Source organism: Haliotis cracherodii, unplaced genomic scaffold (assembly GCF_022045235.1).
Source record: "Haliotis cracherodii isolate W230 unplaced genomic scaffold, xgHalCrac1.p SCAF_9, whole genome shotgun sequence".
Lineage (NCBI taxonomy): Eukaryota > Metazoa > Mollusca > Gastropoda > Lepetellida > Haliotidae > Haliotis > Haliotis cracherodii.
The window spans coordinates 25,660,018-25,684,668 of NW_027266343.1; the positions used below are offsets into that span (position 1 = coordinate 25,660,018).

The window sequence follows — 24,651 nt, forward strand, 5'->3', positions numbered from 1 at the left end:
GGGTATGAGTATTTTTCAAATGTGTATTTTACACATTTTTTTATCCCATATTCCCTGTTTATAAGCCGGTTAAGGTCCTCAGACTTGGTCCTGGTGCATGTAGATGGACTGCAGGCGGGGGGGGGGGGGGGGGTCAGGTAGGGCAGATAGGCCTCTAGATTCACGGTCTATCTGCCTTACCTGACCCCCCCTACAGTCTATCTACATGCACCAAGACCTCAGCTTCGTACCTTAACCTATACTTCTAGTTCTGTCGCGCAATACGCCATGCTAAATGAGCAGCTTTGTGGTGATCTCTCAACAAGGGACGCTTTATGACTCGTCTAGCCCTCTGTCCTGCTGCTTTCAGCCGGTTCTGACTGTTCAGGTGCTGAAACAACAAATCGGCAACCACAGCTGTTTCAGACAAGTACTTGTTAAAATGGGTTCTCAGTGTATGAGAAGAAGGTCCCTGTCTTTGCGATGTGTCGTCTTCCGGATATGGGATGGGCCTGTACATCACCGGTCTGAGCATGTTTCTCGACTAAACGGCTTACGAAAGTGTGATGATACCCCGAATTCCGACCAATGGCATTACAAGACATTCCTGCATTATGCATGCAGATTATTTGCCATCTTGTGGCATTTGATAATGGCCTTCGTGCCATGGTCACACAATGTCATGGAATCACTGTTAAAAACCGAGCTATTGAAAGCTATTTTAATGTTTGGATATACTGCTCTTAAAGATACTCGATGGTAGCATGCTGCACTGGCATACCATGCATGGCAAGTGAGCTTTCGTCACACATGACTGATTACATCATCTCGAGAAAACGTAATTCTTCCCGTAATTATATCTTTCATGACTGTTACAAATATCGGGACCAAACAATAATGAAACATATTAGGGTGTGCTTAACTTTTTTCTTTGTGTATATTTCAGTTAAAATATCTAAAAGAAATGCATGTCGCCATGTCGTTTGAAACTACTTTTGGAGAACACTAGGGCTGTCATAGATTTAGGGTGATTTTATGACAGTGCAAAACTAAGAAAACTTTGTGAAACATCTTAGAAGTTATGAAGTGGTTTATGTGCGTGGTTTAGGAAGTTGTAGCGCTGAGAGGCTTTCGTGAAACTGCACCCTGGCTCAGAGTATGGAATTAAGGATGTGAAGGACAGAAAGGGGGAAGCAAAACAGCAAGCTGTAAAACAGTTAAGTAAAGCAAACAAACATAGATCAATGGACAGCCCTCAGGTGTGACAGGTGCGGCGGTACTAAACATCACTCAACTGATTGTCATTTTAAGCATGTAAAGTGCTACTTACTAGCACTGGTGAACCTGGGAAGGTGGATCCCTTTCTGGTTGACATGGATATTAATGGACCGGTTTCCCAAGACTCCGGTGCCACATTTTCAATGATCAATGACAGAAAGTACATCAAATATTGGAAGGACAAACCCCTATTTCCTTCAGAAGTCATCTTCAGGGCTTGTCAAGGTGAAAGGACTACGGTCTTAGGAAATCATTGATGTGCAAATGAGCTACGGAAAACAAGCAAAAGAGCTACCCTTACAGTAGTGAAAAGAAATGGACATAACCTACTTGGTATAGACTGGCTAAGATGTTTTAAGTTAGAATGGGGAAGAATTTTGAGCATTCAGAGAGAAGGCCTAAGGATATTGTGAATAAATACTCAAATGTTTTCAGTGAAGACATGGGGGAACAGAAGGACACAAAGGTAACAGCTGGCGCTGATATGCAAGACTTTCACTGAGCTAGTTATGAGTACTGTTTACCAACAGTTAACCCATGATGAAGCATCAAAGAAGATGATAACCATCAATACGCACAGAGGTTATACCAAGACAAACAACTACCATCTGGTATGTAAGCAACATCCATAATTTTCCAACATACCATGGAATGTTTGTTGCAGGACATCCCCCTGATTTGAGATCACAGTTCCAGCTGATTTGAGATCACAAACCATTGATGGTGTTGTTTGTTTCCCAGAAGGAAACACCCCCAATGACTTTGCATGACTACAGAAATGGTTCCTCATGTTATCGGCAACTCCACCTGTAATAGTTTCTGTCCATGGCAGAACACAACAAGTCTTCAATTTAAACTTTTAATAAATGTGAACAACATGGCGTCATCGACATGTGAGAGGCTAGGCCACTCCTTTGGGACTGGCTGAACAGCCATGGAGCAGGCTACACCTTGACTATACAGGCCTTTATATGGGGAAGATGTTCTTGGTCCTAAGTGATGCTCACTCAAAGTGTACAGATGTATTTTCACTGAATACATCTGTAACCAGTGCGATAGTAGAGAGCCAGAGGGGTACCTTTGTTATATATGGACTGCCAATAACTACTGTCATAGATAATGGAACATGTTTCACCTGGCAACAATTTGCAAGATGTATGAACAAAATTGGCATGCATCACACTTGTTTTGTTTGTTTGTTTGTTTGTTGTTTAAGGCAGCAGTCAGCAATATTCCAGCTATATGACGGCGGTCTGTAAATACTCAAGTCTGAACCAGACAATACAGTGCTTGACATCATGAGCATCGATGCACATAATTGGGATACAATGACAAGCATCTTCCAAGTCAGCGAGCCTGACCACCCGATCCCGTAAGTCACGTTTAAGATAAGCGGAGTCGCCTTTGTGTCTCCTCATCATACCTCAATGGCCTAGCAGAACAAGCTGTCCAGGCCTTTGAGATGGCTTAGCAAGAATGGCAGGTTGCACTATAGAGACTAGAGTTTCCTGGTTCCTATTCTGCCATAAGAACACACATCAGGGTACCTGCTAAATTGTTACTTGGCGTCGTCCAAGATCACATCTCGACCTCATGCATCCAGAAGTTGATTGAAGAGTTCATGCTGAAGATATATGTGGGAGATCTTTTTTGGAAGGTCTATGTCATGACCTTTACCCAGAAATGGTTTCAAGGGATTGTAGTGGAAAGAAGAGGGCCAGTTTCATTTGAAGTGTGCCTTCATTGTGGGTGTATAATGAGAAGGCAAAACAACTCTGACTCCATGTCAGCTGGAGAGTCAAAATGACCCCAAGTTTTAAGTTGCTAAAGCAAACCCTGAAAATGATGTTACATTTATGAGTCTGAAGGAACGGGATAACATTAGGACTGATAACTTTGTCATGGTACCATACACCTGTCAAACTGTCTTCAATGACAACCAGAGGGGTCATGTGATTTGAAGTGATGCCTCCCAACGCCCTTAAGCAAGACAAAACCTGAACCTCAGGTGTTGTCTTGCCCATGCTTGGCATGCAGTTCAAATATGTTGCTGCAAAATTGGATGAACAGCTGGACATTCTGGTCACAGCCTCACAGTCCTTACACTAATTGGATGTAAGATTCCAAGGATGCTGTTGGATGTCAACTTTGCAGTCTCAATCCTATTTTGCAGGTGAACTAGATGGTTTTGATTACTGGTGGATGCCAGAACGAAGTAGGTCCCTGGTGTTACCAGTGTTGGTGTACCAACCTCAGAGTGAGTGTATGGTGTTATGATGAACACAAAAACACCTAACAACGTATTCTACCATGACATTGAAGAATGCTTGATTCTGATTGGTTAAAAAGAGGTAGCCTTCTGAATCTCTTTTAAATATATCAAGCCTTTTTACACGGACGACCTACATATGAATACATTGATTGCCTACATATTGATCCTTAAAAAATGGCTGCCGATCACCCATAACTACTGTATACAATATTGATATGTCCTCAATTAGATTCTTGGTCCCCAATACAAGCAAGGTCTCTAACACAGGCCGGGTAAATGGCTTTCACAAAACTAATAAACACCAGAGCATCAAAAAGAAATATGGTATGTTTGATATTGGATGGTTTGGTGACGATTTTGTTGTACTGGGCCTAATTCTGACTGCTTCGATGATGAGATTGCAAGGCTTAACGAATGTCTTTTGCATAGTAATGATAATGTTCATAAAACTCTTATGGACATGAACGGTGATGAACAGGTAATTTGCTCACTGAAACAAACGATAATGAAAGTAAAATATAATATAATAAAAAATGTTTTTTATATAAAATTATTATGTGAACATGGTATTTTACAAAACTTATTCTGATCAAAATTCATTGCCATCACTGTTAGGATTTGGCAGGAGGGGATTTGAAGAAACACTGCTTCCTTCCAAAAAGCCATGAAACCTCGCAAAACAATAAGTCCCGACATAACTGCTGTCACAGCACAGGCACTTGAGCACAAGAATTTTCCTCGTTCCACTCTTATACAATTACAGTAGACATTCCAGAAAGTACTCAACCAAGAAGCAACTGGTATCCACATTTTAAGAAGAGGTAACAGGACACAGTGGAGCTCCTTACAGCGGCACTCTTTAATACCAGGAGGGTAGTGAAGTTTTAAGTATCATGGGAGACCACATCAACACAAAATTTTAAGTTGCCATAGGAGTACCTCCATAGGTAAAGCGAACATTTATCATTTTATGTGTGCCATAAATTGCCCATCTTCCCGAGGCCAGAGAGTTAACTGACTAAAAGTCCAGTTTCCACACTTGCCAGACTAGACTGGAATTATGGAGTTTCTGGGCTATTATGGGTAAACATGATGAACTCTTTATAATAAGATTATCATGCATGATTCTGAAAAATGTGGCAATTTAAAAAAAACCCATCAGTTATTCTCATCATTCTTATAAAATTGGACAACTGTATGCAGAGTTAAAAGATTATTTTCATATTAATCAGTAAATTTCTATCAATAAAAGTGACATTAGAAGAGTGTGTAGCAGGGTGTGCAGTCATCCCACAGATGACATCCTTACCTTGTCAGCCTGCTGATGGGGGTTAACCTCTTTGGTCATGTGGACAAGGCGTCCGACCTTGGATCAGAAGGTCCGTGGTTCATATCCTATCATGGGACTCGGAAATTTTATGGCCGCTACATTGGCACCCAACGTGGGGCTGAGCATGTTCATATCAAATTTGAACAAAATAAGCCTCAGTACCCTACTATGCGGCCGGGGACGTGCCTTCTGTTGACGGGGGAGTATGTAGCTGTGCGTGCAGTCATCCCACAGATGACATCCTTACCTTGTCAGCTTGCTGATGGGGGTTAACCTTTTTGGTCAAGTGGACAAGGCGTCCGACCTCGGATCAGAAGGTCCATGGTTCGTATCCTATCACAGGACTCAGAAATTTTATGGCCACTACAAGTGAAATTTGGACAATGTTTAAAATAGGTTATTCTTTTAACAATGATTTACTTCCAAACAATCATGGGGACATCACTTTTTCATTTCATTTTTAAACTGTCATACTTGATAGATCTTGTCAACATTTTGTTTTAATCCAAATTTTTATTATTTTCATTTCTGCCTAGGATCCTTCCTTAACTGTACTTATATGCAACAATGGCATTTGCTGTTGAGACAGCCTGAAAGAAAAAGATATCTATGCAGACTTGTAATTTTTTCTACATACCTATATCCGTAACATGGATATGTATGATTGTTCACAAGGATAAAAAATCAAGGAAGCAAAGCTTGAAATGTGTCATGGAGACAAATGTACTTCTTCTGAGGGAGTGACACTTGAAGCAATAAACATTCCAGAGGCTTTGTTTCACATGGCTGCTATCTAAGCAATGACATTAATCATGGTTTGTGTAAACTGCAATTGCTGGACATGCTCCCTCAACCTGAAGTCTGTGTTGTTGGTATGATTTTAGAAAACTGTGAGGCAATCTCGGGGGGTCAAAACAAGCAAAACTACAGGGCACTGTTCACCATGTTCATTCCCAGTGAACCCAAAGTACATGTAGTATATTATGAGTTTTACAAGGGGGTTTTAGTTACCTTGTATACTGTTTGATATAAGAGTGCAGTCAAAGACATCAATGTAATATTCCCTTAACTTTAAAGCACAATGTATGGTGTGAAACATTCATGTAATGTATGAAAACATTTAGTATATGCATGGTACTATTGACCTGTAGACTCCTCAGTGATAAAAAGATTGATATAGCAATTTCTGAGATATTTTCATATTCACTCTCACATTCTTATCTATTTAAATCTTTTAAGTTTCAAGCCTTGTGTCACAACCATTTTAGCTTCCTTGACCTTTCAGTAGCAAAGGTCTTTTAACAATTTGACTGTTTCTCTGCTTTTGGCAGTGGAATCAGGCTAGGTGAAAGTGGTTGTACAAGCAATGTTGACTCAACACCACTTTGGTCAAATGCTTTCTCAAACTATATTTTGTACATCAGTCTGGCATATTTAGAGCTATATTGAAATGGTGTTCTGACCATAAAGCAAAATCCCCCTTTCAACTAAATACAATGTTGATAAAAATTACCTTTAGAATACTACCTTTATTAACATCACTGCCATAAATCCTGTATTTTGGCTAACATCAAACTATCAATGTTAACCTTTCAAAAGAAGTCCTCATCACTATCAACTATCAATTAAAACAGTTGTGCAACTTATAGTATCCCATCTTCCAAACCAGCTGCACATATGTGCAAGGCGGTAAACCTCACTTCTTTCAAACATCAGCCATCCTAGATGCATAGTATTGTGGAGGTGGGAGCTATTACTCCTGATGTAATTGAGGCTGTGTCCTTTGAATTATGAACCATGAACTATTGTTCGATACTTCTTGTGAATATCGTTGGATCATATGTTCTCGGACGGCCATGTTTGATATGAGAACTCCTGCTATAAGGAGGGTTTGGGCGTCACAAAGACATTATAAATACTCAGATGATGGCTTGATTTTAAGATAAAGTTGTCTTTCATAAGTGATTGACATGTTTTAAGGTTGTTCTTGTGATTAGCAAGAAAACTACGAATGTTTCTTAAGCATCCGAAAACCCATAACACGACCCCGGGGGATACATAACCAGGACAAAAATGAAGCAGTTTTGGAGAAGCCAGAAGCTTGCATTTTTTGTATGGTAATTTTCATACATGAAGGTGGAAGGTGTATAGGTTTCCGTACACGATGTATGCTGCCATTTGGACATCTTGACACTGGTCAAGACACCAATGTGCACTGAATTTCATTATCAACTCCTGTCTATGGAGGCAACCATGAGCAATCGCTGAAGAGTTTCATAACCACATGTACACCTGTTGCTCAGTGTAGAGCATTTAGCAACATATTGCAATCAAACAGAATGACCTCTGTTGCCCTTCCTTCGCTATGTTCGTCCCATGGTGACACAATATCAACCAACTCGGTAAAGTAACTATTTCATGGCTTGCAGCTACTTTAGTCTGCTAACTTTTGGTGGAAACAAACTTTTACAACAGAAACACATCAACTCACAACAAGCATGAAATACTCATATCCCCCGCCAATATTACATGCCCGGTTGTGCGCAGTGCATTAGCCCCTGTGAACTGTGTTCGCTGGACCTATTTGTAAATAGCGTAATTGCAGCACTAAAAAAGTTAATACCGGGGTACTGGTGTTGTTTTGCCATCTGCAGTTTTTGATAGAATATGTAACTGTATTAGTAATGAGTTGTGTTATTACTTAAACAATAATCAGAGAGCAGCGGTCACCGTGAGGTGTAGTGAGAAGGGCAGCCCCAATCATCTCATGATCTGAGTCGTAGACTGGAGTCTGGAATGCTACAGCACAGATCAGTAAACAACAATTCCAGTGTAGCTCCAAGACAGTGTATTGGAGAGTAAATGAGTTGAGTCATTTTCTGCACATTAAAGAAATCTTCAAGTTTCAGCTTTTCTGTGAAACACAAAACATCAAACACACCTACAAACTTACACTGCAAGGAAGTGGGCTGGTTCGGTGCCCCTGTTCATGTTACCGGCATGCACTGTGAGGAGGTAGGCTGTTTCGGGTGCCCTTGTTCATGTTACGGGCGACATAATTCATCTTACTGGTATCCTGGTTCAGGTGCCACTGTTCATGTTACCGGCATGCACTGCGAGGAAGTAGGCTGGTTCAGGGTGCCCCTGTTCATGTTACCACTACCCACTGCAAGGAGGTAGGCTGGTTCAGGTGCCACTGTTCATGTTACTGCATATTTTACTGATAAAAGTTCATTATTTACATTAGCAGCTCCGAGTAACAGCCGGGCCTCGCGCTCTGTTTGACAAGGGAGAGAACTCCATCGTATCGCGGTACAGAAAAAAGTTGTGTATGGAGGTCCGAATTGGACAAAAGAGGACATAATTCTACCAACCACTTGGTATGATCATGCCAGACATCAGTGATTTGTCCAGACAAGTGCAAAGACAGCACAAGTAAAATTCTAAATGAGTTATCAGCAATAGGTATTCAATGCATATTTACCGAAAAGTAAGAGAAAAATATTTTTATAAGTCAACATCAAAATATCAGAAATGATATTTTAAGATTGTTTAGAAAAAAATTTGATGACAATAATTTGTCACAAAATGGAAAAACGTTAAAAGTCAACAATAAATATATAAAAAAAGCACTCCTAGTATGCCCAAAGTATGTATTTATCTTTTGGTTACTAGTGAAGAACGTATTTCTAAGTTTGGCATTATGGCCCTTATGATCTCCCAATAGATTCTGGGCACCGAGCGGGAAAAAATGTACGGACTACGTAACTTCCGTTACCTCATTAGTCCCCATGAATATGCAGAGGATCTAGTTCAGGTCGATAGAGAAAGTTTACTTAGGGAACTGCGGGTTATATCGTTGGCCATTGATAGATGGGGGTAAGGCAATATTACAACAGATGCCAGAAATATGTATCAACGGATTAATAACTCCTTACTTACAGCAGACGGAACATTCCGAGGAAATTGAAATTGTTTACGAAGTGAGCACTTCCTGGTTACTGATTTGCTTTAATAGGCAGCCGCTGTCCCGCGTGAACCACCGGAAATCACAAATGCCGCGATACGATGAATGCCGCGGTACCATGGGGTCCGAGCATACCTTGACCAAGTTCATTTGTCAAGTGGTATACATCTCAATTAGGTAATTATGGTAACGGTTCTTAGACAACCCTGCGTAGATGTTTTTGTAGAATATGTAAACAGTTTCCGAGTTATGCTCTTGCTAAGGAAACATCTCCCAAACTATCAAAAGGCACCAGTTTACTACCAGACCTATGTATATGCCAAGTTTGGAAGAAATATTGTAAGGTTTTCGAGACCTGTGCCAAGTTTGGTGATTTTCAGCCTAAGTCACAGTCGTTGCCATGGAAACTCAAAAATTATTTTTTTTAAAAGTTCACCACTAGACCTATCTATGTACCAAGTTTGGTTAAGATATCCCTCATGTTTTTTGTGTTCTGCTCTTGAAACAAAATGTGATGGACAGATGGACAGAAGGATGGACAGAAAGACGAACAGACGGCACCCATTCCCATATCCTCCTTCCACTTCGTGGCGGGGGATAATAACCAGTGACACCAATGACACCGAAAAGTCGGCTATGTTTACATTGTGTTATTAAGTGGAACAGCCCATCAGTGCTTGAGCAATAAAAGTTCAGAGCAAAACCATACTTTATTACACTATACATGGGGATAGAGCGAACTTTATTTCTTAATTAAGGTACTATTGACTTTGTGTATTCAGACAACAATGAACAATCATCAAACAAAAATAAAAATTCCTTATATGAAATATTTGTATCATGAAATTATCATTTGCTTTGAAAATGCCCGAAAAATAAAACAACACATATGGATGGTTCATGTTCTTTTCTATAATAAAAACATCAACATATAAGAGACTTTGTGATGTTTTGTTTTGCTTAATGGTAATAGTTGCATGCCTTGTTCTAGGTTAAAGTTTAAAGTTCGTATTTGATTGATCAGAAATAAAGAGAAAACCATGGCAAAACAATTTAGAAAACAACAAACATTACTATAGGTTACGATTGTTAGTGCAGAATGTATAATTTATGTTACAAATCTGTTATGCAAAAATGTTATGAATTTCATGTACATATATCTGCCTTAACAATGGTCTGTTGGTTATGTCACTGAACTAGCAGCATAAAGGTCCAAGGTTCAATCCAAGGTTCAGGCAAAAGTTTTTGTGACTAATAATCAGTTGTGTTGCATCATGGGATTAGATTTTTGAAAGGTCTCCATGTTGGAGAAACATGTCATGAACTATTGCAGAACTATTTCATATGTACAGGTTGGTGTTTTACATCAAATATAGAAATTTTGAGGTCTGAAATAATTCCCCGCTTTAATTTTTTATATTGTAATGGTGAGAAAGATTCCGTTCTACCGCTATTATATTTTTCATCTTTGACTGTAATAGATCTGTGTAGAGTTGAAGGACTTTCTAGTTGAATATTATCCGTCGTGCTTATTTGATCAAGATGGATACACAACTCTTTATAGGGAACTAAATCGGGTAATTTAACTCCCTGTGCTGATGTCTTGATTACTGTGATATCTCCGAGTGCAAATCCAAGTGTAACTGCTAAGTTCATGAAAAGCTTTACATCCTTTTCTCCAGCTTTTAATATCAGCATCCCATTCCACTCATTTTGTGTGAGACTAGCTCCCAAAGGCTTAAAAATTTCATCATTGAGTGAGCATACGCTGTAATACCCATCAGGTATAGTAATGGCTTTTTTTTCATTTGATATAAACATCTTATTATTAGGCGACATTTTTTTTATTTGTTGGTTTACGGATGCGCCGCTCTTTCAAAGTCCAAATGTTAAAAAAAAATAAAAATGAAAATTACCCTTTTTTTTTATCACCGCCGATCTTTTCGACAAAAAGTTCAAACAAAAAAAGATTTCTTTTCCTCGTCGAGCGTAAAGCAAAGGGAAGTCACTCTGATATTTCTTGCTGGGATCCTTCTTTATACCATCAAAGCTTGTCAACGCAAAGCGCAGTAGTGACCAGTTTAACTATTTCAACACTGTTGGCCGTTCAAAGCCACAAGTCACACCGCACGGTAAACCGTCCAAGCCACGTCAAAATAGTTTATAATTATATTAACCTACTTGTCATATCATTCATTTATTAAATCTATCACATTTCACAATGTACCTATTCCATTTGATTTTATCATTTTTTTTATCTATAGATTAAAAATATATTCACTTGACACTATTTCCCGCAATGTTATTGAAAATAAAATTCTCGGACACACTTCGACAACGGGTCCTCACGGGCTGAAACGTCTTTATTTACAAAGTAATAAAATCATCAAAAATGTATCTATAAAAGTTGCCAAACTGACATCTTAGTTATTATTTCCAACATTTCGTGCAATCGCATATCGTAAGTAAAATGACATCTCGGCTTTCGTCGCCTGGATTTCTCGGCTCGGACAGGATGTCTTAATGCTAAAATATATGCATAAGAAATCTTTGTCACAGCTCGTAACCTAGCTCTATGCATCCATAAAGTTCCATATTTTTAATATAGATCGCGATTTCATGCTAAAACGTTCAGAATAACATGATTTAACACAAACCTTTCGCCAAATTATCTTTGCTGTAATTTGATTAGCTGCCTTAGGTCACGTGCTTAAATTTGACTAATCACGAACCTTGTAGCAGATTTTGTCGGTGAAACAATTTAAGTTTTTTTAATGTATACCGACATGGCAGGACGTATGTGTTATTCATACGAAGCTTTGAAAACCGAGGTATTTCCTCATGTTAGTGAGCGGACAGCCACTATCATTGGGAAATGGGTGATGACAGATATTATTTGTAATTCTTTTTAAAATAATGTCTAACGATGAAGGCGATATTCACACAGCTTTCTTGATGGGAAAGTCTAGGTTTGCTCCAGTGAAAACTATCACTGTTCCCAGGTTGGAATTAACTGCAGCCACTGTGTCTATTCACATCGGACAACTAATAATGAAGAAACTGGAGACTACACCTGAAAGTGCCACTTACCACACAGACTCAACGATGCTGTTACACTATATCAGCAATGAAACAAAGAGATTTCCAGTCTTCGTTGCCAACTGTGTCAAGACACCTTTCAGAACCTACTCAGTGGAAGTATGTACATTCAAAAAGCAATCCGGCTGATGTTGCATCCAGAGGTGTATCTGCATCACACCGGCTTACCTGTATGAACTGGTTTCATGGGCCCAAATTTCTTTCTTCTCCAGAATCAGAATGGCCAGTACAGCCACATCTTATCCATGATGAGAAGATGCTTGAAGAAACAGTCACAGCAACCGATGAATCACGGATGACTGCTCTCACAACACTGTGAATAAATTGTTGGAACATTACTCCAGCTGGTATCGTCTCAAGCGTGCTGTAGCCATATATCACAGATTGTTTGACTCACTCAAGTCACGGAGCGATGAACATCAATACAACAATAAGAAGCATGCTAAAAGCAATAGATCTCTTTCTGTGGAGGACCTCAGTCGAGCAGAGAAGAGTATTCTTCAATTTGTGCAGACAATACACTTCAGCAAAGAGTTTGAACTGCTTCAAGGATGTGAAGGTACACAAGGCCGAGTTCCAAGGACAAGTTCAGTGTATAAACTTGACCTATTCCTTGAAAGTGGAATTCTCAGAGTCGGGGGTCGCATTGGCAGAGCTAATATCCCCAAGGAGATGAAGCACCCAGTTATACTTCCTTAGAGAAGTCACGTGACGTCACTGATCATTACAGACCAGCACATAAAGCTAGCCCATGCAGGACGAGTAACCATGTACTTTCCATGCTGAGAGAAACCTACTGGATTATAAAGGCTAACTCTGCTGTCCGCTACTTCTTGTCACACTGTGTTACCTGCCGACGTCTGCATGGTTCAACATGTGATCAGAAAATGGCTGACTTGCCATCTGGGAGAGTCAATCCTGCTCCGCCCTTTACCTTTACTGGTGTGGATTTTTACGGACCCTTCGTTATCAAAGATGGACGCAAGTACGTAAAACGCTATGGGGCACTCTTCACGTGTTTAGTTAGCCGAGCAGTGCACATTGAAATGGCAAATTCACTTGACAGTGACTCTTTTATTCATGCTCTAAGACGCTTCATAGGACGTAGAGGACAAGTCTCAGAGATATGGTGTGACAATGGCACCAACTTCACAGGCGCTTCACGAGAACTACAGAAGGCTGTGTCAGAAATGGATCAAGATAGTATCAAATCCGACCTGTTGAAAAGTAGCATCAAATGGAATTTTAATCCTCCATCGGCCAGTCACATGGGTGGCATCTGGTAACGGATGATCAGAACAGTTAGAAAAACCCTGACTTCTCTCTTGAAGGATTTCAATGAACGCTTGGATGATAAATCGTTCCGAACTTTAATGTGCGAAGTTGAGGCAATTGTCAATTCCCGGCCACTAACCACAGTATCTGACAGTCCTGATGACCTATGTCCACTTACTCCAAATCATCTCCTACAGATGAAAACTAGCGTGTCTGTATCACCTCCTGGCCAATTCCTGAAGAATGATGTCTACATGCGGAAAAGGTGGAGACGGATCCAATATTTGGCCAATGTCTTTTGGTCCAGATGGAGAAAGGAGTATTGGTGTCACTGCAGCAACGGCAAAAATGGACGATCCCAGAACGGAATATCCAAGTGGCTGACATTGTCCTGATAATGGATGATGGTTTACCGAGACTTCAGTGGCCCATGGCTCGTGTTATGTCTGTTGAACCTGATCAGAAGGGTTTTGTCAGGAGTGCTGTACTGAAAACTCAAACTGGTGAATTTCGTCGACCTATCAGCAAGCTTATATTGCTGTTATCCAGCAAGTCGTGATTTTGTCAAATTTAGCCATCAGTCAAAAACCAGTGTGTCTGTATATACAAGCGTGTGATTTCTGCACTGTTTTGTTATATTTGTGTTAAACAGCCCGGTCTGTTTAAGATGCCGAGTGTGTTAGTGCAGAATGTATAATTTATGTTGCAAATCTGTTATGCAAAAATGTTATGAATTTCATGTATATATATCAGCCTTAACAATGGTCTGTTGGTTATGTCACTGGACTAGCAGCATAAAGTTCCAGGGTTCGATCCAAGGTTCAGGCAAAAGTTTTTGTGACTAATAATCAGTTGTGTTGCATCATGGGATTAGTTTCTGGTCATGTGACCTCATCCACTGTCACCTTCAGTTTGAAAGGTCTCCATGTTGGAGAAACATGTCATGAACTATTGCAGAACACAGATGTAAGTTTTTAACCTGCTTATTCATATTTATACAATGTGTGTACATCTAGAGTAATATTGAAGCTATCATTTATCTTCAAATGATATATTATTTGTAGAATTTTGTATCTGTAACAACTTAGCCAATTCACTGTTTACACTGTAACTTAGCACATTTTCTTGTTATTTTTCTAGTTTCTTGAACCTCAACACTGTTCATTCTACACTAATGTTCAAAGGAAAAACAGATCCAAACGAATGAGCTTTTCACTTATTATTGTCAAGGAATAACGGACAATAAACATCAATTGAGAGTATCAAGACTGTTGACTTCTGCCATAATAACGATATACTAGCATACCTATATCTGGTACCATGCTTGTTGAAGCTATACTGTTATACCTGAAAGACCTAATTATTTGTGTGCTGAACTATTCGAACTAATTGGTTAATATTAAATTACAATCATCCTCTTTGCTTTAGGATTTTAAGAGTAGCCTCCCTTTGAAAAGAAATCACCCAAAAGTGACATGACTAATAACATTTGATTACTTGCGAAGTGCATTCTCGGTCACATAAAAAAATTATTTAAACGCTCGTATAAGATTTTTTGGCATTTGGGGAATTCTTACCTAAAAAAATGAAGTGCTACATGATTGAGCTTCAATCATGCCCACCTAGGTTTGATGAAGCTAAATACAAATGCATAACACATGCAGATATAGAAAAGTCATGAGCATATTTGACTACATCAAATAGCACCTTAGAAAACATACATACATATTTGAGCTTAAATGTGCCCAAGGATTGGGACCCACTGTGAGCTACCAGAGGAAATCATGACAGTTGGGTATGCACTAATAACCAAAATTTGAATTGCATTTGCAAAAAAATGTATAAAGTAAAGAATTTACTATTATTATGCGGGTAAGATTATCCTAATGAGGTTCATAGAAGGACATTAAGGCCATACTGATAAGTTATTAATTACATGACTTGTAACTAACAGCATGAATTATTAGATGAGAATCCCCAAGAAAATAGTAAATTAGACAAAAGTGCTACAGATGAAATTTTACTGAAACATGTACATGGAGGGTAAGGCAAACAATAGAAACATTATGGCAAAGAATAAAGACCAGCAATAGTTCTCTGTGCACAAGCAAATGTAAGGTTTCACTACTCTAACATATCAAACGAAACAATCAGATCACCATCTTCCCAAAAATTGAATCACATGACCTGGTATGTCAGCAGATGTTAGTATGATGTTTCCACATCTAAGAAACGTGTAGAATGCTAAGGTGAACACTGATTGTAACATCACAGTAGTCAACCGTTAAAATAAACCTTGCCTGAGTACTGAACATATGAGAATTTCCAACGTAATAGGAAGTCTCCAGGTTTGAGCCACCCGAGGAGTGTCTTGAATTAAGGATTGAAGTAAATTTAACAGTTGTATTTGTTGTCCTTCATCAGCCGATGAAGACAGTGCCTCACGTGAGCAAATTGCATGATGCGAGAAGCCCTTCATGGTAAATTTGCTGACGTGAGGCACTGTCTTCATCAGCTGATGAACGTCAACAAATAACAACTTCAATCCTTATATTGACAGATACATAAATCATAACAAAACAATCCATTAAACATCAGACTTTAATTATTGAAAGCGAACTATATCAACGCGGTGAGTCGTGACGTCATCCGTCCCAAACATTAAATTTGGAGTGACATCCCTTGGTTTTACAAACGGCAGAAAATGGCGGCTACCCCAATGTCATTCGCTTGAAATACAAGTTGCACCCAGTAAAGTAGCGTTGGAATTGGAAAGAAATCCAGACCCGGCTCATGCTGAAAGTGGATACATATTAACATTCTGTGAACTTTTGGTGTGTGTTTGAGTCATACTACGGCTGCTGATGATGGGGATTACCACTTGAGGCAGTGCGGTTGTATTTACTGAGGCACGATAGTGTGGAACTTGGTGATTTCTTTTGGTATGTCGAGCATTCTCTGTTATAGCTTTGAATGGAAGCTTCATTTCAGTGACCCAACATATACATGATCTGTCGGCAACAATGCAGTTTACCAGGCGCAGCCCGAGCTCTACCATCCGCTCAATTACTGCGCTATAGTGCCAACACTGTCTCGTTATACCGTTACTGTGCCTCACGCTCTGGTGACTCTCGCTTCATGACCCAACACCCGTTTTCGGTCTTAGGGAAACCTACACATCTTTACAATCAAACACCCGTTCTCAGTCTTAGGGAAACTTACACATCTTTACGATCAAACACCCGTTCTCGATCTTAGGGAAACTTACACGTCCTTATGATCCAACACCCGATTTCGGTCTTAGGGAAACTTACATGTCTTTACGATCCCAAACCCCTTTTCGGTCATTAGGGTTAGCTTGCTTTGGGCAAGGGTTAGCCATTAATTATTACCTTTTCAAGCGTTAATCTGGTTAATACCATTGGTTGGTCATGTTGACATAAACAATTGCGGGTGTGGTTTCAAGAAAAGATGAATGGGAGAGCGGACCATGACGTCACACGCATGCGCAATTCATTGTTTACTGAATAACGCATGCATGTCAATGGGGACTCTAATAATGACCCGTTAAACGAGCACTGATTACATGTGATAGTGCCTGTGGTCCAGTGGTAGAGCGTTGGCTAATTAGCGCAATTAACACATTAATTAGCAGAGCCGGCGAAGCGCGTTCGAGCCCCCACAGCGCTAATTGGATCTGAAAAAGTGCACCCGCTAAAGTGCACTTCTCCTGATCTGTCATTCATCGCCTAAATCAATGTCGCTCTCAGTTTTCCCTAATTATTTTTAATGTTATTTTTAGACATCGGGGAATTCCCCTAAAGTAGTTCTGTATGTCTCCACGCAGTTCACAACGCAATCACGTGACATACTAACATTCATCGGGAGATGAACGACAGTCAGCTTGGTAGTGTTCACCTAGGCGAAGCCACTCGCTACTGTCAATATTTGCTTTTAAAATAGTCTGTAATCTTGGAAGCTGTCCATTGATCCAGGGATTCGAATGCCTGCTGAGTAGGACCTCATGGTAGCACAGCTTAAGCCTAAGCTTGAATGACAGTGCACCACAAAGTGCACCACAAAATTGTTCAATCAGCTCTGGTAATAGGTTAGGCAACTAGGGCAGCAACGACACAGGAAGGTCACGATACTATACACATCTCAATATTCTGGTCACGATGAGATATGTATCTCGATTCGCAACCATACAACAACAAAAACAGATAACAGTACTCCAAATTTTATTAAGTTTCAAGACTTAAAGCATGTCAATATTGGACCTTTCATGATTTTGGAACAGTCAAAATTCTTTATTATAACAGGACTACTGAAGTTGTTATGCTCTAAAGTAGAACTTTCTCCAACTTTTCCTTCAAAACACTTCAAATTTCAAAACACCAGAAAATAATCAATGTACTTCACAGTAAGAATAATTCAATTAGAAAAATTAGAATATCAACATTGTCAGAGGACAGTGATGTCCTCTCGGCACTGGCAATGTCTCCTGCTGTTGAGTGTTACCGGAGGTGGAGTCATTAGGGGTAGATGACCAACACAACAGTACATGCTCTGCTTACCTAACATGATCTATGATGTACGTTTCACAGTTTGAAAAAAAGATAAGAATAGTAGTTGTTTATGATTTTTAGTGTAAAAAAGATTTATTGAGTGTTGTGCGCTTTAAGAAAACACATCATATCCCTTCAGTGAATTCAGGTGACAAACTTGGTCAATAAAATAAGAAATTTGATATAAAACATTACTGGATATGACGATTTCCAGTTCTCCAAGGTATTGTTTTATATGCACTGATTATGATTGCTATGTGTATTTTCTCATAAACTAAACCAGAAACAGCAATCAGCTGGGCACACGTTTTCTTCCAATCAACTGGTGATTCAGTTAAAAAGTACACAATGATAAGTACAACTTCAATGAGTTTTGATGAAATGGTCAGAAGAAATTGTATCTGAAATGATTGTTTTAGCAACAATATTTTCCAATATCTTGTTATTTCAGTTGCACCTTTTACTATATATATATTTTAAATAATAATAACCACATGTAGCACATTAGTACAGCGTATTGCTATTCTAGTATTTTTTTTACGTATGGAACAATTTGACTAGTCACCTTAGGGATCTCCCACAGCATAAAAAGGTGTAGGCTCCGTTTTCCAGAAACCTTCCAGATATCCTCTGAAAGCTGTGATCTGTAGGCACTAACTTTTGGAGAAGACAATTTTTCAATTTCTTATATATTTCTTTTTAGATGTTTCTTTTAAGTGTATTTAATGAACAAAAATCAGTTCTAGTATGATGATATCCTTAAATGTCACGTTCAGACTTCCAGTTTGTTCTGAGAAAAAGTATAAAGTCATCGACTATGTGCTCACTTGGGCCTTTGGTCCTGGTAACATGAGAAGAATATTTGTAACGGTACTAGTACTTATTATATCTAGATATACTAGCTTCACTGAAGTTCGAAACAAAATATGTCCCACCCTAAGGGTGACATGTACCAGATTTCATTGTACTACAGTGAGCTATTTCTCAGTTACTGTGAATTTTTTACTGAAAGTCTTCAAAAACATCAAGAGTTAATTTAACCTTCAATATCAGTAGCGACTATTTCAAAAACAATTCCAAAGGGCTATCCAGAAAATAAACCAATTATGATGGCCTAAGCCAGAATTATTTGTAACAATGAAAATATGGCTTATGCTCCTCATTGAAAGTAGGTCACTGTGACTTGTAACCCCTGCTAAAATATGTGTTTTCAAATAATATAAGAACTACATCCATAATACATATACTTCACAAATATCTCCAGAAATAGGCATTTTAGTGATAATGAAAAAAATGCTTTATGAATGAATGACCTTCACCTATTGCCTTGACCTTACACTTCAAAACCTCTTGAGTTGTCACTTTAGAGTGTTTAATCCTGAAAGTGAATTTGACCTTCAATATCAGTGACAAATATTTTAGAGACATTTCAAAGAGCTATTCAGCATATAAACCAAATATGACAACCTTTGGTGGAATTTAATATAACATTGACAAAAATATTACAATGATAAAACTACCATATGCATAAGAGTTGCTAAAACTTCTGTAGAAAAAGGAAATCTGGAGAAAATGTAGTATATGTAGATCATGAACAACCTTTTTCCAACTTAGACACCCTACCAAAAGACAAGTTAGGCCACAAACAAACATGACATTGACCTTTGACATAAGAGATCAATGTGTCATCAAACTTTCCCAGCGGTAAGGAAACACATGTCATTCCTGAGAAGTCCAAGTGTGGCTATCAAACTGAGGCAAAATCTTGAAACATCCCCATTTACACTGCTTACTAATATAACACAAATTATCAATTTCTTTTCTTCATAAATGTTGTCTGCATCCAAGAAGCAAGATCATGTCACTATCAAACCTGCTGTCCCTTCCTCAGTCAAGGTGACTGTCAAACAAAAAGGAGGCTGCCAAGAAGAAGGTGGACTCGATCCTATCTTCCACCAAGGAGACCATCTCTACGCCGTCTACCCCTTCGACACCCCAACCAGATCCAGCCTTGGAATTCCAGATCAACACCCTGGAGAAGTTGTTAGCCCAACAGCAGGACTCCATGGAAGCATTGATCTGCAGGAATATGGGCCAGATAGACCCCAGCTACCATTTCATGCCGACTACAAAGCCATGGACGGAACAGTCGTGTCCTCCGGAATGCCTGAATATGCTTGATGCCATGTTCCTTCATCAAAATCTCATATTCACCGTTCTCTACCTTGGCCAAGTTATACCACCAGGATCCTCTACCAGATGAACGAGATGATGCAGAAGCTCCGTCATGATGACCAACTTTCCCTCCCGACTAAGAGGAAGAAGCTGTAGCAAACTCATGCATCACTGTTCCCGGGAACACAGCCATTTGATGATGAGTTTAGCAAAATAGTGAAGACCACTAACACCAAACTCCCTCTCCCGGCTAGCTGAGTCAAGGACCTATCTACAATTATTCTATGGACATCAGTACTTATCTGAATGGGTTCCTCGCCAAGTCTGGACTGCCTCCCAGCTTCTATGGCTTCAGCGACAACAACTCCTGTCTCAAGTCACATCTTGGGCTGTCTGCAAGCATGCTAAACAGTTATGTCACAGCCAGTCACATCATCAATGTTGTTTAACAACAACATGTGGGCACGATCTTGGATGAAGTCTGACAAGACATGACAGAGAGATTCCAAGTCTCTGCAATCAACTTTGGAGTCAAGGTGCATGGATCGCAGTTCCCTCCTAAAAGATCATGGGAACCGGCCAGGGATTCCTCCTACCACAAACTGCCTTGTAAGAAGTACATCCCGCCAGGAAAAGAAACCTACCAGGCATGCCGGCGTTACGACAAGTCATTGACAGATTCTTTAAGGGGGTTCTACTCCCCGGTGTTTTTAGTTCCAAAGAAGAACTCCACTGAGATGAGAATGATCATCGAACTCAAAACACTCAACAAGAAGTACCTGATCCAGCCTCCAAGATTTCAGATGGAATCAGTCAGGAAGCTACGTTCATCATTGGAACATGAGATTTGGTTATCAGCCTCGACCTTAAGGATGCTTGTCTCCATGTGCCAGTTCACCGCACGTCACAAAGGTACCTCCGTTTTGCAGTAAACTGCATATCAATAGGCCCTTGGCTATTCACCAGAATAACGGCTCCAGTCATCAACTTTGCCCATTTAAAGATGGTACGACTTCATGGCTATCTAGACGGTTTCCTTGCCGCCAATCAGGAACACACCCAGCTTAGTCAGGATGTGACATTCCTCACCCAACTCATGTCTGATCTGGGGTTCCTCACCAGAGATTTGACAGGTACAAGACAAAGTTTACATCTTAGCCAGATTTCTTCTGTGCACGGGATATCTTTTGCCCCCCCCCCCCCCCCCCCCCCCCCCCCAGGAGGACCAGTTCAAGTCCATCACCATGATCACTCAGCCTAAGACCAACCTACCAGATCGATCAGATGGTGGATGTCTCTCATGGGAATGCTGTCCTCACTACAAGATGACTCACAGAGGCCGATTACAATTACACCCACTGCAGAATTGGATCAACTCCCTATGATCTCGGACCTTGGATACACAGGTACTCATACCTCTCCACATGATCCAAGATCTAATCTGGGGGACTCAATGAGATCATGTCATGTCCAGGATTTCTGTCACATTACCAGCTCCTGAACACCACCTGTTCACAGACACTTCGGATTCAGATTGGGGAGCTCACACGGATGACCTCCAAGTTCAGGGTTCATGGACTGAGATGGAAACAGCTCTACACATAAACTACAGAGAGATGAAAGCAATCCATTATGCTCTCCAGACTTGGAAAGATCGTCTCATCAAATCATCCATTCTGATTACCTCGACAGTGGTGGCCAACATTCAGAAACAGGGCAGAACCAAGTCCCATTCACTGATGACGGAAACTACTCCGCTATTTGCCTAAACCGACTCATTCAACTGCAGGATGGAAGCGAGACATATTCCATGCAAACTCAACATACCAGCGGACACTTTATCATGGAGAGGGAGGATCGTACCCATGGAGTGGACTCTTCACCCAGACGTTTTTACCTGGATAACCTGCATTTGGGACACCCCACATCTGGACCTCTTTGCGACCTGTCTCAACCATCAACTTCCGGTCTACGTCAGCCCTGTTCCAGATCCAAGAGCTCTCCAGATAGATGCACTCACTATCCATGGATGGACATCCTGTTCGCCTACGCGTTCCATCCATGGTCTCTCCTAGACAAGGTCATACAGAAGATTGAAGTGACTAATTGCACTGTCATCCTCATTGCTCAAACTTTACCAAGCAGGACATGGTATCTCAGACTACTATTGCTCCTAATGGACGAGCCACTTCCTCTTCCACCTCACGTCAACCCAGGTCGAGGCTATTTTACACCAATCTTCCTGTCCTCCACCTCACCGGCTGGAAAGTATCTCCCAGAGAATGCAGGCCTGTGGGTTCTCTCAAGCTGCCTCTACTGATGTTACAAGATCATGGAGATCGTCATCCACTCACCCTTACGACAACAGATGGGACAAATTCATTCAGTGGAGACACATGTGGTCTAACAAATATCACATTCTCATGGTTGCGAATATCTTTTTACACCTATGACAGAAAATAACTTCTGACATGGAACTATTGAAGGATACAGATCCGCCCTCCATTCCGTCCTCCAGCGATGGATTGTTGATTGGAACTCATCTGGTGCTTAACAAACTCATGCGTGCATTCATCCCAGAGGTTGTTCGTATTCCACAGATCTACCCAAAGCGGAATTTATCAGTCGTCCTTTCTGCTATACTAGCTACTCCATACGAACCTTGGATACGCTGCTCTCCTCCAAAAATCCTGTAAAGCAGCATTTTTACTAGACCTTTCCATGCCTTCATGTTTGTTTACTTTATACCTCTTCTGGTTTATCTTTTGTCTCAGTGGGCATTTTGGCAGCATTAAGGTCAAATACTTGACCAGGGCAAAGTATTATAGCTTCTTAAATTGGATTTCTAAAAGTAAATATTACTTCTGAAGTCTTTGCATTTTGCTGTTCAACTTCATTGAAGCAACAGAACTAGAATGCCAATTATGAATATGTGTTATGTGAATGAAAAATTGGATAAAATAAATCATATTGTTATTTATTTTTTCATATTGACCACTGACTATCTATAGATTCAATGTTGATGTTCAAAAATAGTCTGTATAAAAGAAAACAAGAATAGAAGTAATCAGGTCTTTATATAACCAACATGCTTATTGTTGTGATAATATCTCAGCTATTGTGAAAGAATAATAAATGTGAATAATGTTTGACTTTGTGTGATATATGGGTGTGTTTGCATGTCATCCATGTTATTTGGACACATGAATACACTTACCAATCTGTTGCACCTTGCCTGACATTGCGCCTTCACTAAGTATTCGATGAATATTTTCTCACCGGTACATCTCCAAGACAACAAGTTTCCAACACCAATCACACTCAAAATATGTAGAATGAACATCATATCCATACTTCAGTTGTCAGTCAAAAAGCTCTGAGTACATCAGAAGATGTCATTTCCAAATGCATGTCACTACATGTGAGCGTCCCTGTAACAAAGAAAGAAACAGCAACATTAGTTTTGTTGTGCAGGTAATGAAAAGCATACACTGGAGATAAAGGCATTTTTAAATTGATTTAATCATATCTAGCTAAACTACAGTACTGTTACTTCCTTCTTCATTTGCATCCAACTGTATCGATTTTTGAGTGACCATTCACGTGGTTCCACTCAGGACCACATCATTGTAGTCTACGATTGTCATGGTATACCATGCTAAGCCATGGTAATCTCCAATTGCCATGGTATACCATCCTAAGCCATGGTAGTCTGATTGTTTTATCATGGTAGTTTATAAACACCATGGTATGCTAATTGTTTTACCATGGTAGACTACAATTGTCATGGTATACCATGCTAAGCCATTGCAGTCTATTTCTTCATAATGGTAGTCTAAAATCTCAATGGTAGTCTAAAATCTCCATGGAACACCATGCAAAACATTCATTTTCACCATGGAATACCATGGTACAGATTCAACCACAAATGTTCAACCATTTTGGGTTTGATGTATGAACTGAGCATTCATGAATGGTAACATTGAAAGACTTTTAAAGAAAAATACCAGAAAACAATCGTCATCAATTCATGAATGTCATCGAAATACAAAACAAAAAGCACAAGTTCTTCACTTGATTGATGTCAATACAGAGATTCACAAAGAAAAATTGAACAATTAACGAGTTATGCTCAGGTGAGAAATCTTACAAACATCTGAAACTACATAGTGAGGTCATAAACGAGAGCCCCTTTATTCTGGATAGTTGATTTAAGTTGGCCATTTAGCGGTATAAAGCCCACCTATCATCATCTCATAAGTTTGTTTTTCTTGCTTATTGTTCGCTATTAATAAACAGAATATCAGAGATAATTTAGTCCAATGCCTGACACAATCGATATTATCCAGAGCTCCAGATAAGCTTTTGGTGTTGTGGGTATTTTACACATGCATTTTAAAATCATTGGGTATCAGTTATTCTATCTGGGTATTCAAATTTCTGTTAACAACTAGTTTTTACACATGTGGGTATTTAAGTTAAATATTTAAAAACACTATTCATCTAGTCCCTGCAAACTGGTGTCGTGTGGGTTAGAGAACTTTATAGGACTCAAAAATACCACGATACTTCCACAAGAGAGTGTGATGGCAAATGATCGTGATGTAACTGTCATCGTGGAGTTTGGCAAGGTTGACTGAATGCCCGTTTATAACATCAAAACAAGTTGCTGATTTGCTATTTGAATACGCAGGGTTACCTCACAATA

At 39.7% G+C, this 24,651-nt stretch overlaps 1 protein-coding gene and 1 pseudogene across 1 annotated transcript in view; one reads left to right on the forward strand and one right to left on the reverse strand.

Moving 5' to 3' along the window:
• Nucleotides 1-23,295, reverse strand: part of LOC139452658 (tyrosine-protein kinase receptor torso-like) — a 381,001-nt gene extending 357,706 nt beyond the window's left edge. Inside the window, exon 1 of the mRNA XM_071234197.1 lies at nt 23,161-23,295. Within this exon, the coding sequence (XP_071090298.1) occupies nt 23,161-23,295 (135 nt within the window). The remainder of the gene's footprint in view (nt 1-23,160) is intronic.
• Nucleotides 13,215-13,759, forward strand: LOC139452917 (uncharacterized; annotated as a pseudogene).
• Nucleotides 23,296-24,651: the final 1,356 nt, after the last annotated feature.